Genomic DNA, 11,392 nt, shown 5'->3' with positions numbered 1-11,392 from the left:
CTATCTAATACAAATATTCAACGTGATGAATTAAGTTATTAAAATGATGTACATATGAAGATATTTGTAATAGATTCTTATTGATTAGTCGTGATCACATAAATAATTTACTATAAAATTACTTATTGTGAATTTTCTTAGAGGTATATATTCATAGTTTTTTTTTTTTTTTGAAGTGACAAATCTAAAAGGAAAAGTTATAAATTTTGGCATTACCTAAATAGGGATTCCAAAATTTAATATCTTGCTTTGTTTATATGTAAAATCATTAAGATATACCACCTTTCATATATAACAATTAAATAAATAATATTTAAGAAAAAAATAGTTAATGAAAAGGACATGTCACAAAGTATATGTCTCAATATGATTTGAGAAAAGGTCCTTTTAAGTTTTTTGGAAGTGCACCACAAAGACAAATGACTTATAAATTATAATATAATATATAATAATATTTTCATGGAATTAGTCTTCTAATAGTGGACATAGTCTTATTTAAGGTTATCATCTAATTATTATTACCATTAAGAAATCAAAATTATGTTAGGTAAGGTGAGAGGCAAGGGCGGTGGGTAAAAATTATATTTAATGTTTATATCAAATTGATAAATATAAAAATATATATCTTTTATATGAAGTAATAAAGTCAATCATAAGATTAGAAACTCAAGGAGATTAACGAGAACATACATAAATAGGCTTATATTTAATTATTTTTTTCTTTGTTTCGATTATTTTATTATTTGTGAATCTATATAATTTTTTTTTTTAATATATATATTTTACCCTCCCAGACTTCACTATGTGGGAATAAAGAGGACTTGTTGTTGTTGTTGTATATACTTTGATAGAGAAAACACATTCTTGATCTCGTTAAGGTAGAGATAAAATTGAATACATATCAATCTCTTAGATCTCGTTAGTAAATTTCACCGCGTATGTTATTGTTGTTGGTGGTGGTGGTGGTTGAGAGAGAGGAGTAGGGGTAGGGGTAGGGGTAGGGGGTGGAGTGGGGTGGGGGTGTCCAAAGAGTATATAAATGTCAAATATATTTGGTTTTTATAAGTATTCTATTTCAAGAAAGCAATAATTTCATTCCTTTCTTTGTACACAAGAACATGTCACCACATTTTTTCTCCATTTTCATTGCTCTATACAATTTTTTTAATCACTATAACACATTCATAGATCCCTTTGACCTTCAAAATATGATATATCAAATCAAACAAACATGAAAAAAACCCTCACACTTTGAGTTTTTTCTTGTCCACTTTCTATCAAAAAAACTCATTTTTTTTCCCCTTAGAATATGAATCTAGCTTGATGATCAAAGACCCTTTTGCCTTTTGTTTGTTTGTTTGTTTCAAGTTTTTTCTTGTTCACTTTCTATACTTATAATCTTGAATCTTTTTGCATATCTAGTTTGATAATCTAATACCCTTTTGCCTTTTGTTTTGTTTTCAATTTTTTTTCTTGTTCACTTTCTATCAAAGACTCAATTTTTTTTTTGTTCACTTTGTATCAAGACTCATTTTGTTTGTGCACTTTGTATCAAGAAACTCATGTTTGATACTTATAATCTTGAATCTTTTTGCATATCTAGTTTGATCATCTAATACCCTTTTGTCTTTTGTTTTGTTTTCAATTTTTTTCTTGTTCACTTTGTATCAAAGACTCATTTTTTTTTTCAATTTGTATCAAGACTCATTGTGTTTATCCACTTTGTATCAAGAAACTCATGTTTGATACTTATATTATGAATCTTTTTGCATAACTAGTTTGATGTTCCAATACCCTGTTGGCTTTTGTTTTGTTTTCAAATTCTCTTTCTTGTTCACTTTGTATCAAAGACTCATTTTTTATACTTATATTATGAATCTATCTTTATGCTTTCATGAGGCTATTCCACATATTCACTCAACTCCATTTCTTTTTGTTTCACTTTGTATCAAGAATCAATATTTATACTAATGATTTGAATCTGTTTATGCATAATCTTGTCTAATGATCAAATACCCTTTTGGCTTTTGTTAACATATTTATGCTCTGATGAGGCTATTTCGTCGATGTACGAGGATTTCTATCCTCTCTTTGCTTGCTATTTCAGTCTTCACTCCTGTTTTCTTGCTTTCATATAGGCTCAAAAACCTTAACTCTAATGGTATGATGTTTTACTTGTTATTGTTACTTTTGGATTTGTGGTGTTTTAGTTTGATCTGACAGTCTTGAGCCGGGGTCTATCGGAAACGGCCTCTCTACTCCCTCGGGGGTAGTGGTATGGACTGCGTACATTTTACCCTCCCCAAACCCCACTATGTGGAAATATACTGGGTTTGTTGTTGTTGTTGTTGTTTGATCTGACACTATTATTTGTGTTCAATTTGTGTGCAGCATCTAGAGACTTTGTTGAAGACTTATCGATTCTTGTAAGTTCTAGTCTTCTTCAGTTCTATATTTTTTATGTTGTTGCTACTTCTGAAACAGCTCTTCCAGAAATACAAGGTGAGGCTGCGCACATTAGACCCTTGTGGTCCGGCCCTTTCCTAGACCCCGCGCATAGCGGGAGCTTTAGTGTACCGAGCTGCCTTTTTTTTTGTTGTTGCTACTTCTGAAACAGTTCTTGCAGAAATACAAGGTGAGATTGTGCGCGATAGACCCTTGTGGTCCGGTCCTTCCCTAGACCCCGCATATAGCGGGAGCTTTAGTGTACCGAACTGCCTTTTTTTCATTGTTGCTACTTCTGAAACAGCTCTTGCATAAAGACAAGGTGAGGCTGCGCACGATAGACCCTTGTGGTCCGGCCCTTCCCTAAACCCCGCGCATAGCAGGAGCTTTTTAGTATACCGGACTTGTGATTTGTTGCCTAATGTTGTTGTTCCTGTTCATTCAAGCAACTAATAAAGAAAGAAAGAAAGAAAGAAAGAAAGAAAAAACATAAGCTTTTGTATAGTTTAAGTTTATTATGAATCTTTGGTACCAAATCATTGAAAGAAGAAGAAAAGAATAGGCTTTTGTATAGTTTAAGTTTACTTATGCATCTTTGACACCATATATGCTCGGGTTCGAGCCTTGGGTATGGAATAATCCTTGGTAGGTAGTGCTATCCCCGAATGGCCCTACCCTGCGCGAATCAGATTAGTCGGGCTCCAATGCGGTACCGAACACCGGATGGGAAATAAAAAAAAAAAGGACACAATATATGGGAAACATCAAGTTAACAATAGTTAATTTTTCTTTTCCTATGTTGCTCAGCTCTGTTCAAAAACGCCACCAAGTGCATTTCGGATTCTTCATAAGTAGTGTATTTTTGGAGAATCTGACATGTGTGCGGCAATAATTTTGGAGAGTCTGAGCAACATATGTTTCCCTCATTCTAGTCCAAATGCTGATTTTTTTCTTCTTTTCGTTTTGCATTATTGTCTTACTAAACAAAGAGAAACAAGTATCTGACTGTGAGTTTTAACTTTTGGGGGGGTTCGGATTCTCGTCTTCAGAAGCACAGAGTAGATGCTCAGGCGAATAGTGCAGTTCAACAGGTGATAAAAGTTTAGATCAGCTTACTAACTCTGTGAAAGCCTAAGTTGCTCAGACTCTCCAAAAATGTTGCCACAACCGTGTCGGATCCTCCAAAAATGCACGACTTTTGAAGGATCCGACACGCACCCGATGACATTTTTGAAGAGTTCGAGCAACATAGGTGAAAGCCTCCGTGATTGTTACCTATGTTTAATCATTGTCTGTTGTTTCTTTAGGAAGAAGTTGAAGACCTAAAAGGACCACACTTGGTTGTCTATAGAGATGGAGATCACGGCTCTTTAGTCAGCTTGAATGAGAACGATAGCCTTGACAAAGCAGAGAATGTTAACTCATTGCAAAATAATGGTACTATACTACTTTAAGTAGGTGCTTGGTTAAAACTTGAATAAAAGCGTCTCTGAAGTTGAAGTTGAAAAATGATATATGGAAGATGTAGTATTTGAACGTGTATTTCACTTGAAAAGAAGTTGAAGTTTCGTGCGGGAAAAACTTTTCACTGAAAAAGAGGTCAAAACCGTTTTTTCATACTTGAAAACTCATCTTCAAATCAAAAAAATGCTCCAATACAATAACCAAACAATGTTTTGAACGTATTTCGGAAAGAAAAATCTCAATGTCCAAACGGCTCCTAAATGCTCTTACCTCTTTTTCCTTTCATTTCTGTCAAGTTGTAATATGAGTGCAGCGTTTAACTCTACTCTAAACTACAGGAACCACATACGGCGGAGACAGAAAAAATCAACAAAATCTATATGAGAAAAGAGTGTCCTCATCTAGCGAAAAGGTATTATTCTGTATAGCAGTCTATCGTGAGGTTATAATTTCTTATCTTGTGAGATTATTTAATGTTGATCACTTAGTGTTGTAGAAGAGAGCCTTTCGTGTTGCTTGTCTCCAGAATTTACAACTAATGGACTTGCTGTAGCTTCTGTCTGGTTAGATGTAGTGGATGATGTCCAGATCGAATGGCATCTACCGTTGGCAAATTTTTTGAGTTATCATACATAGAGATTATCCCCGTTTCTTTCAATTTTGGATTGTCAAGATTTTGCTATAATTTGGCTATCACGTTGATGTGTATGGCGTTTCACCTTTTAACTATCGAGAATGAGTTTTCTTAACTTGAGTTATACTGGAAATGTTAGACATTTGAACGTGAATGAGGTGGCAAGTAGAAAAGATATCAGTTTCGGGGCTTCGAGAGTTCATGACACGAGTGTCAAATGCCAATTGCCATGTTCACGTATGTAGCAACTTGTATAATGTTAAAATGATAGATTTGGTATACCGGATCTAAAGTACGTGTTTGATCCTTTCTTTCCTCACCTTCCGTATATATATCTTCATCTGTGTGCATTTCACTTTGTCGCGTGCAACTAGAAAGTCATTGACTTTACATTGATCATAGCAAGTACAGACTTATTGTGAGTTTGCAGTCTTCTGATCTCACTTCGTGTTGTGGCAGGAAAAGTCGAGACCAAAAGGGGTTCAACACAGTCGGAGCATACAGTCTCATCCGCAGAGGCCATTAGACGAGAAGGTTAAAGAGATGAAAGATAAGGTGATAAGGGCCAAAGCGTACTTGAGTTTTACACCACCAGGTAGCAACTCTCATTTTGTGAAAGAGATAAAGCTACGAATTAAAGAGCTAGAACGAGCTGTGGGTGGTGTTACTAAAGATTCTCGCTTGTCACGGAGGTGAGCCCCTCCCCCCACCCCCACCCCCCGATACACCTAATGCTATAACATGTTGCTTCGTTTGTTAAATATAAAGCTTAAACAACGCATTTACAGAACCTTGCTCATCTAATGTGTCAATTGCTACTCAGCATCATAAAATCTGTTTCATGTGCAGTAGTGGAGCCACCTAACCCCCTTCGACGGAAAATTATATTATTTCTATATAGTGAAAAATATTTTTATGTATATATAATTGATGTTGAACCCCTTTCGGCTAGTTCGTGTGCCTACATTTTTTCGATTTTGAACTTCTTTGGTGAAAATTCTGGCTCCGCCACTAATCATGTGAGTAGTGGATTTGTCGTGTTATGATCTGTACAGTATTATTGAGATTGCTCTACTCTGAGACAGATGATGATTTATTTAGAGTAGAATTGGCATATAAGTCGTTGAGCTACCGTCTTTCAAGACACAAGAATGTGTACTTGATATTGACTTGAGGATATTCGATATGAATTGGTTTGTATTGCCGATAATTGTTTAAAATCGGAAACTGAATGCTGTTTTTGAATGGTTAATACGTTGTATGTATAATCTAAGAGCGGCTAGCGTTCCAGGGCCATGCAAAAGATGAAAGCGATGGAGGGGACCCTGCTGAGAGCAAGCAGAATATATCCAGATTGCTCAGCTATGGTGAATACACTACGTGCCATGACGTATAATGCTGAAGAACAGCTTCGATCACAAAGGGATCATACTTCCTTCCTCGTACAGCTCGCTGCAAGAACTACACCAAAAGGCCTTCACTGCCTTTCCATGCGGTTGACTGCTGAATATTTCGCTCTGCAGCCTGAGGAACGGGAGCTTCCTAACCAAAACAAACTGCAGGATCCTGATCTATATCACTTTGCTGTTTTCTCAGACAATGTTTTGGCATGTTCCGTGGTTGTCAATTCAACCGTTTCAACCGCTAGGGTATGATGCTCCGTGTTTTTTCCCCTCGTTTTGGGTTCACCTTTTTTTTGTTAAATCCGTATTCCTTCATGGGAAGGGGAGCCTTGGAGTAACTGGTAAAGTTGCTGCCATGTGACCAGGAGGTCACGGGTTCAACCCTTGGAAACAACCTCTGGCAAAAATGCAAGGTACGGCTGCGTATGATACACCCTTGTGGTGGCCCTTCCCCGGACACCACGCATAGCGGTAGCTTTAGTGCACCGGGCTGCCCTTTTTTTTGCCGTAGTCCTTCATGTGCTTTACATCCTAATTGAACGTAAATGTTTATGTACTTGGCAGGATCCAGAGAAAATTGTCTTTCATATAGTGACGGATTCTCTTAACCTGCCAGCCATGTCGATGTGGTTCTTGATGAATCCTCCGGGAAAAGCTACCGTTCAAATCCAGAGCGTTGACAGTTTTGAATGGTTATCGACCAAGTACAACGAGGATCAGCAGAAGCAAAAGGGCCTTGATCCAAGATACACTTCTGTGCTGAACCACTTACGTTTTTATCTGCCTGATATTTTTCCTTCCGTGAACAAGATTGTGTTCCTCGACCATGATGTAGTTGTGAAAAAGGATCTAACCAGACTTTGGCGCATCAACATTAAGGGTAAAGCGAACGGTGCAGTGGAGACTTGTGTGGAAGGTGAGCCTTCATTCCGCCGAATGGATATGTTCATCAATTTCACAGACCCCTCGGTAGCAACAAGATTCGACTCAAACACATGCACTTGGGCATTCGGGATGAATGTATTCGATCTGCACGAGTGGAGGAAACGAAACTTAACTGCACGCTATCACAAGTACTTGGATCTGGTATATACTTTATATTCTACCGTTGAATCCATTAACGACAATCATGAGTATTGAGTTTTTCGATGAGTTTAGTTTACACTAGGTGACTTTTTTCCATATATCCAAACATTGTAAAGCCGAGTTACCGGTACCTGCGCTAGTGGGAGGTAGCACGTGCCCGACAACTCTTTTTCATGGCTAGTAACATTTAGTGTATGTCATTTTTGTTGATGCAGGGAAGTAAGAGACCGCTACTGAAAGCCGGTAGTTTGCCGATTGGTTGGATGACGTTTTACAACCACACACATGCTCTCGACAGGACATGGCACCTACTCGGTTTGGGGTATGACTCGGGGGTCACACGAGCCCAGATCGAGCAGGCAGCAGTGGTTCATTACGACGGAGTTATGAAACCATGGTTAGACATTGGAATCCATAAGTACAAGTCATATTGGAACAAACATGTTAGCTATGAACATCCATATCTGCAACAATGCAATTTACATCAGTAGCCTTGGCGCGACGGTACCAAGTTCCTTCCATGTCATCACGATGTCATCACGAAGTCACGAGTTCAAGCTATGAAAACAATCTCTTGCAGGACTTCAAGGTCACGTTGCATACAACAGACTTAATGTAGTCTAGGTCTTTCCGGGATACGCACACATAGCATAAGCTTAGTACACCGAACTCTTTTTTTTATGTGTGTAGGAAACACTTTACGAGTTACGTTCACTTGATTCTTTCCATATTAATCCACTATATATTCTTCTTTGTAAAGTTTTGGGATCACACATAGTGGGAGCTTTAGTGCACCGGGCTGTCCCTTTTCTATTGTTACAAATTAGTGAATGAGATTATAATGACTTGTGATTGTAAAGTTATTCTAATTTGTGGCTAGCCCTTCATTGGAAAATTCTACCATTTATACATGATTAATAAGTAGCTGTTTGCCTATGAGAATTTTTTCGCTTTTTTCTGGAAAATTGTTTCACTTTAGCGGAAAAAAAAAGTGAAAACGATTGTATTTGGCCATGAGAATTTCAAATACAATTTGGAATTAATTGTATTTGAGAACTTATTTTCACTTTTTTTTCACTCCTATTTCTCTCACGAAATTTTAAAAACACAAATTATGTTTTACGTATAAATAGTAAATGTTGAACCTAAGGCCGACTTTTGAATCTAATAAATCTAAGGGCAAACAACACAAATCCCAACAATTTGAAGCTTAATTACGGAAAATTTCAATATTTTGCATACTTAATAAAAATCCTGATTTTAAATTTGTCGAGATACATAATTGGCTCCCGATACATTCAATGAAGATACATTCTTTTCTTTGTAAAGATACATAATCAGCTCTTGATTTTTTTTTTATAGAATTTGGGTCTGTCGAGATAAATAATACATTCAATAAAGATATATATTTTTTTACTAAAGATAAATAATTATTTTTTTCGATTTTGGATTTGTCGACATACAATAATATTAGCTCCCGATATATATAATGTGTCTTGTAGTTCTTTTATTTGTGGTGTTATGGTGATGTTTGTGATTTCAAAAAGATAGTTTATAATATTACTCAGTCAAATAAGAATACTAAATAGAATCCTATTTTGAAAAAAATTGCAATGTAATGTCCTAGTTGAAAAAGGATTATGGTATAGTAGTCTCTAGAAAAGAATTAATAATGTAAATACAACAATTCAATAATATTCTTATATTATATTACTCACAATTATCTAGTGGTGTGTTAACATATTTTGTTGTTTGTTTTTATGTTCTTGGATTGGCTTATTGTTATTTGTCATGAGCTGACGGTTTATCGGAAACATCCTCTCTACTTGATCTGAGGTAGTCCTGAACTACTTACACTTTACCCTCCCCGGACCTCACTTGTCCAACATTTTGTTGTTGTTGTCGTGAATGTCTAACATGTTGTTGTTGTTGTAGTAATTGTCTAACATGCTGTTGTTGTTGTTGTTGTAGTAATTGTCTAACATGTTGTTGTTGTTGTTGTCGTAATTGTCTAACATTCTGTTGTTGTTATCGTAATTGTCTAACATGTTGTTGTCTTAGTTGTCTTAACATGTTGTTGTTGTAGTAGTAATTGTCTAACATGTTGTCTTAGTTGTCTAACATGTTATCGTTGTCGTAATTGTCTAACATTCTATTGTTGTTGTTGTTGTCGGAATTGTCTAACATGTTGTCTTAGTTGTGTAACATGTTGTTGTTGTCGTAATTGTCTAACATGTCGTCGTTGTTGTTGTAGTAATTGTCTAACATGTTGTTTTCTTAGTTGTCTAACATGATGTTGTTGTTGTTGTCGTCGTAATTGTCGTAATTGTCTAACACGTTGTTGTTGTTGTCGTAATTGTCTAACACGTTATGTTGGCTTTGACAGATCTTCCAAGCTCACCGACCACTTGTGTTCGCTTTCACCTAGCAAAGAAATGGCTACTATATTGGATGCTTGTTTTTTATTGGTTCTAAGCCGGGGGTCTATCGGAAACAGTCTCTCTCTACCCTCCCCAGACTCCACTAGGTGGGAATACACTTGATATGTTGTTGTTGTTGTATTGGATACTTATTTTATCTTCTCTAATCGACTTTTTACGTTATATTTATTGCAGGGGTTCAATTTGAGAATTCATGTGATGTTGGGAGTTTTCTCAAAGCTCACGCATTCTTACTGTTTGGTTGCTCATGGCGGTTCCGAAAACTTCTACAGGTTTTTCAATCTTCAGATCATCTGTCTCGAAGTTATTTAGTTTTCAGGTTACGTGATCTGTATCTTTTTCCAGCGCGTTTGAGGATGCGTTACCTGAAAACTTTCCGGTGATCAAAACCTCCATTGGAGAAACGAGGATAATTGGAAGACTCTGTGCACTCTAACCTACTAAATCTTTGCTGATTCTTCTTTTTGTGCAGGAAACAAAAACGGCCTTCTCGTGCCTCACACTACTACAGATCAAGGTACAAATACAGTGATATTTCGATGATGTGATTAACTGTATGCGTGAGCTGGTTTACCCTTTGTATCGTTGAGCTTATAGCTGTTCTAACGGACAAGTATTCAATTCATGTGTAAAATATTCATGTTTTTATGTGTAATATTGTCGTTGTTTATGATGTACAGTCTTATACTTTGGTCCTCTACGTATGTAGTACTCGTAATGCCACTTTAAGGAGCTTCTCCGGGTAGTTTAATCTCTCTTATACTTTGGTCCTCTACGTATCTAGTATAGTACCACTTCCCACCCCCACCCCCACCCCCACCGCACACACCCGAAATGTATGTATTATCTTTCTTGGCATATTTGTTTGGTTTCAGTTTATCGTTGGAATAAACTTCTCCTGGAAAAGGTTGATCCGACTTCTACAGTAGATGTCGTTTTCATCTGCTGCTGAACTTTTTTGTTGGTGCAGGTACTCCTTCGGGTTCCTCTGATAGCAAGAGGAACAGTGAACCGCGGTAGTGAAGTGGTAGGTGCGGGAATGACTGTCAACGACTGGGCAGCGTTTTGTGGCGCAGACACTACAGCAACAGAGTTGGCTCATATCGATAGCGTATTCCAGTTAAGAGGACTGCTGATGAGATGAGGAGATCTTTGATTGACATATATGGTTGAGTTATTTGGTTTACATTGCATGACCAGACTATTCGTGCGAACCAGTAGCTTTTACGTACTCTATATTTATATTACTAAATTTTGAATATGTGTATATTATTAAATACCGCAAACCCACTGTCAAACAATGTTGCTTGGCCCAGTGGTTGTTTGGTCAGTGTTAAAGGCTTCTTCGGCCCACAGATGTGGGTTCAAGCCCCAGTTTTTCTTGATTTTTTATGCTTTTTTAATTAATTCAGAACCCAATAACTTCAAATTCTGGCTCCGCCTGTTGAGATAGAGCGACAAAACCGCATCATCAACTTCATGTACGTTCTCTCTGAAGAACATAATGAAATAAAATTCCACCCTCGAATGGAAGAAGCCTCTCCACCTTATCGATGGTCCAAGGTTATTCCGACCTCCAAGCATCCCGGGCAATGCGTCAATCTCCTAAAGAAACCCGACAGCCCCGAACAGTGTACACCAATTTAGGGGTGTTCATAGGTCGATTTGGATCGGTTATTGGTCAAAATCATAACCAAATCAGCTTAGTTGATTTTTAAATTTTAAAAATCAAACCAAACCAATACAAAAAAATAACCATCGGTTGGTTCTTGTCGGCTTGGCTCGATTTTTTCGATTTATAATTTTAGCTAATGATAAAAGTTGAAACTTTTAAAAAAACAAATCAAATCCAACATGGTATTGTGTCTTAATCTTGAAACTAAGATGTCAATTTAGTGTTATACTTGACAAAGCACGAA

At 36.8% G+C, this 11,392-nt stretch overlaps 1 protein-coding gene and 1 long non-coding RNA gene across 3 annotated transcripts; both read left to right on the top strand.

Moving 5' to 3' along the window:
* Positions 1–1,063: 1,063 nt before the first annotated feature.
* LOC107840823 (probable galacturonosyltransferase 6) lies at positions 1,064–7,935 on the top strand. Of its 2 annotated transcripts, none has more exons than XM_047396649.1 (9): positions 1,064–2,161; positions 2,392–2,426; positions 3,495–3,536; positions 3,753–3,882; positions 4,248–4,321; positions 5,003–5,235; positions 5,835–6,192; positions 6,511–7,032; positions 7,248–7,935. In XM_047396649.1, exons 1-9 carry the CDS (start codon positions 2,050–2,052, stop codon positions 7,521–7,523), a joined length of 1,782 nt encoding a protein of 593 aa, XP_047252605.1. In that variant the 5' UTR covers positions 1,064–2,049; the 3' UTR covers positions 7,524–7,935. The 2 variants fall into 2 exon arrangements, with proteins under 2 accessions (XP_047252605.1, XP_047252604.1); XM_047396648.1 differs by having other exon boundaries at positions 1,074–2,161; positions 3,435–3,536.
* Positions 7,936–9,285: 1,350 nt separating this feature from the next.
* Positions 9,286–10,028, top strand: LOC107841062. Its single transcript, XR_007044652.1, has 3 exons — positions 9,286–9,559; positions 9,648–9,745; positions 9,946–10,028. It is a non-coding gene; the product is annotated as an uncharacterized LOC107841062 (long non-coding RNA).
* Positions 10,029–11,392: the final 1,364 nt, after the last annotated feature.

This window comes from Capsicum annuum, chromosome 9, assembly GCF_002878395.1.
Source record: "Capsicum annuum cultivar UCD-10X-F1 chromosome 9, UCD10Xv1.1, whole genome shotgun sequence".
In the NCBI taxonomy this organism is placed as follows: Eukaryota; Viridiplantae; Streptophyta; class Magnoliopsida; order Solanales; family Solanaceae; genus Capsicum; species Capsicum annuum.
The sequence above is the reverse complement of the archived record's forward strand: the minus strand, read 5'-3'. Positions and strand labels throughout refer to the sequence as shown.

Excerpts from the sequence above, each read along its gene's own strand:
- LOC107840823 (XM_047396648.1), top strand. The coding sequence starts at position 2,050 with ATGAGGCTATTTCGTCGATGTACGAGGATTTCTATCCTCTCTTTGCTT. Across the intron at positions 2,162-2,391 it reads CAAAAACCTTAACTCTAATG|CATCTAGAGACTTTGTTGAA; the intron begins GTATGATGTTTT and ends ATTTGTGTGCAG. Across the intron at positions 6,193-6,510 it reads CAACCGTTTCAACCGCTAGG|GATCCAGAGAAAATTGTCTT; the intron begins GTATGATGCTCC and ends TGTACTTGGCAG.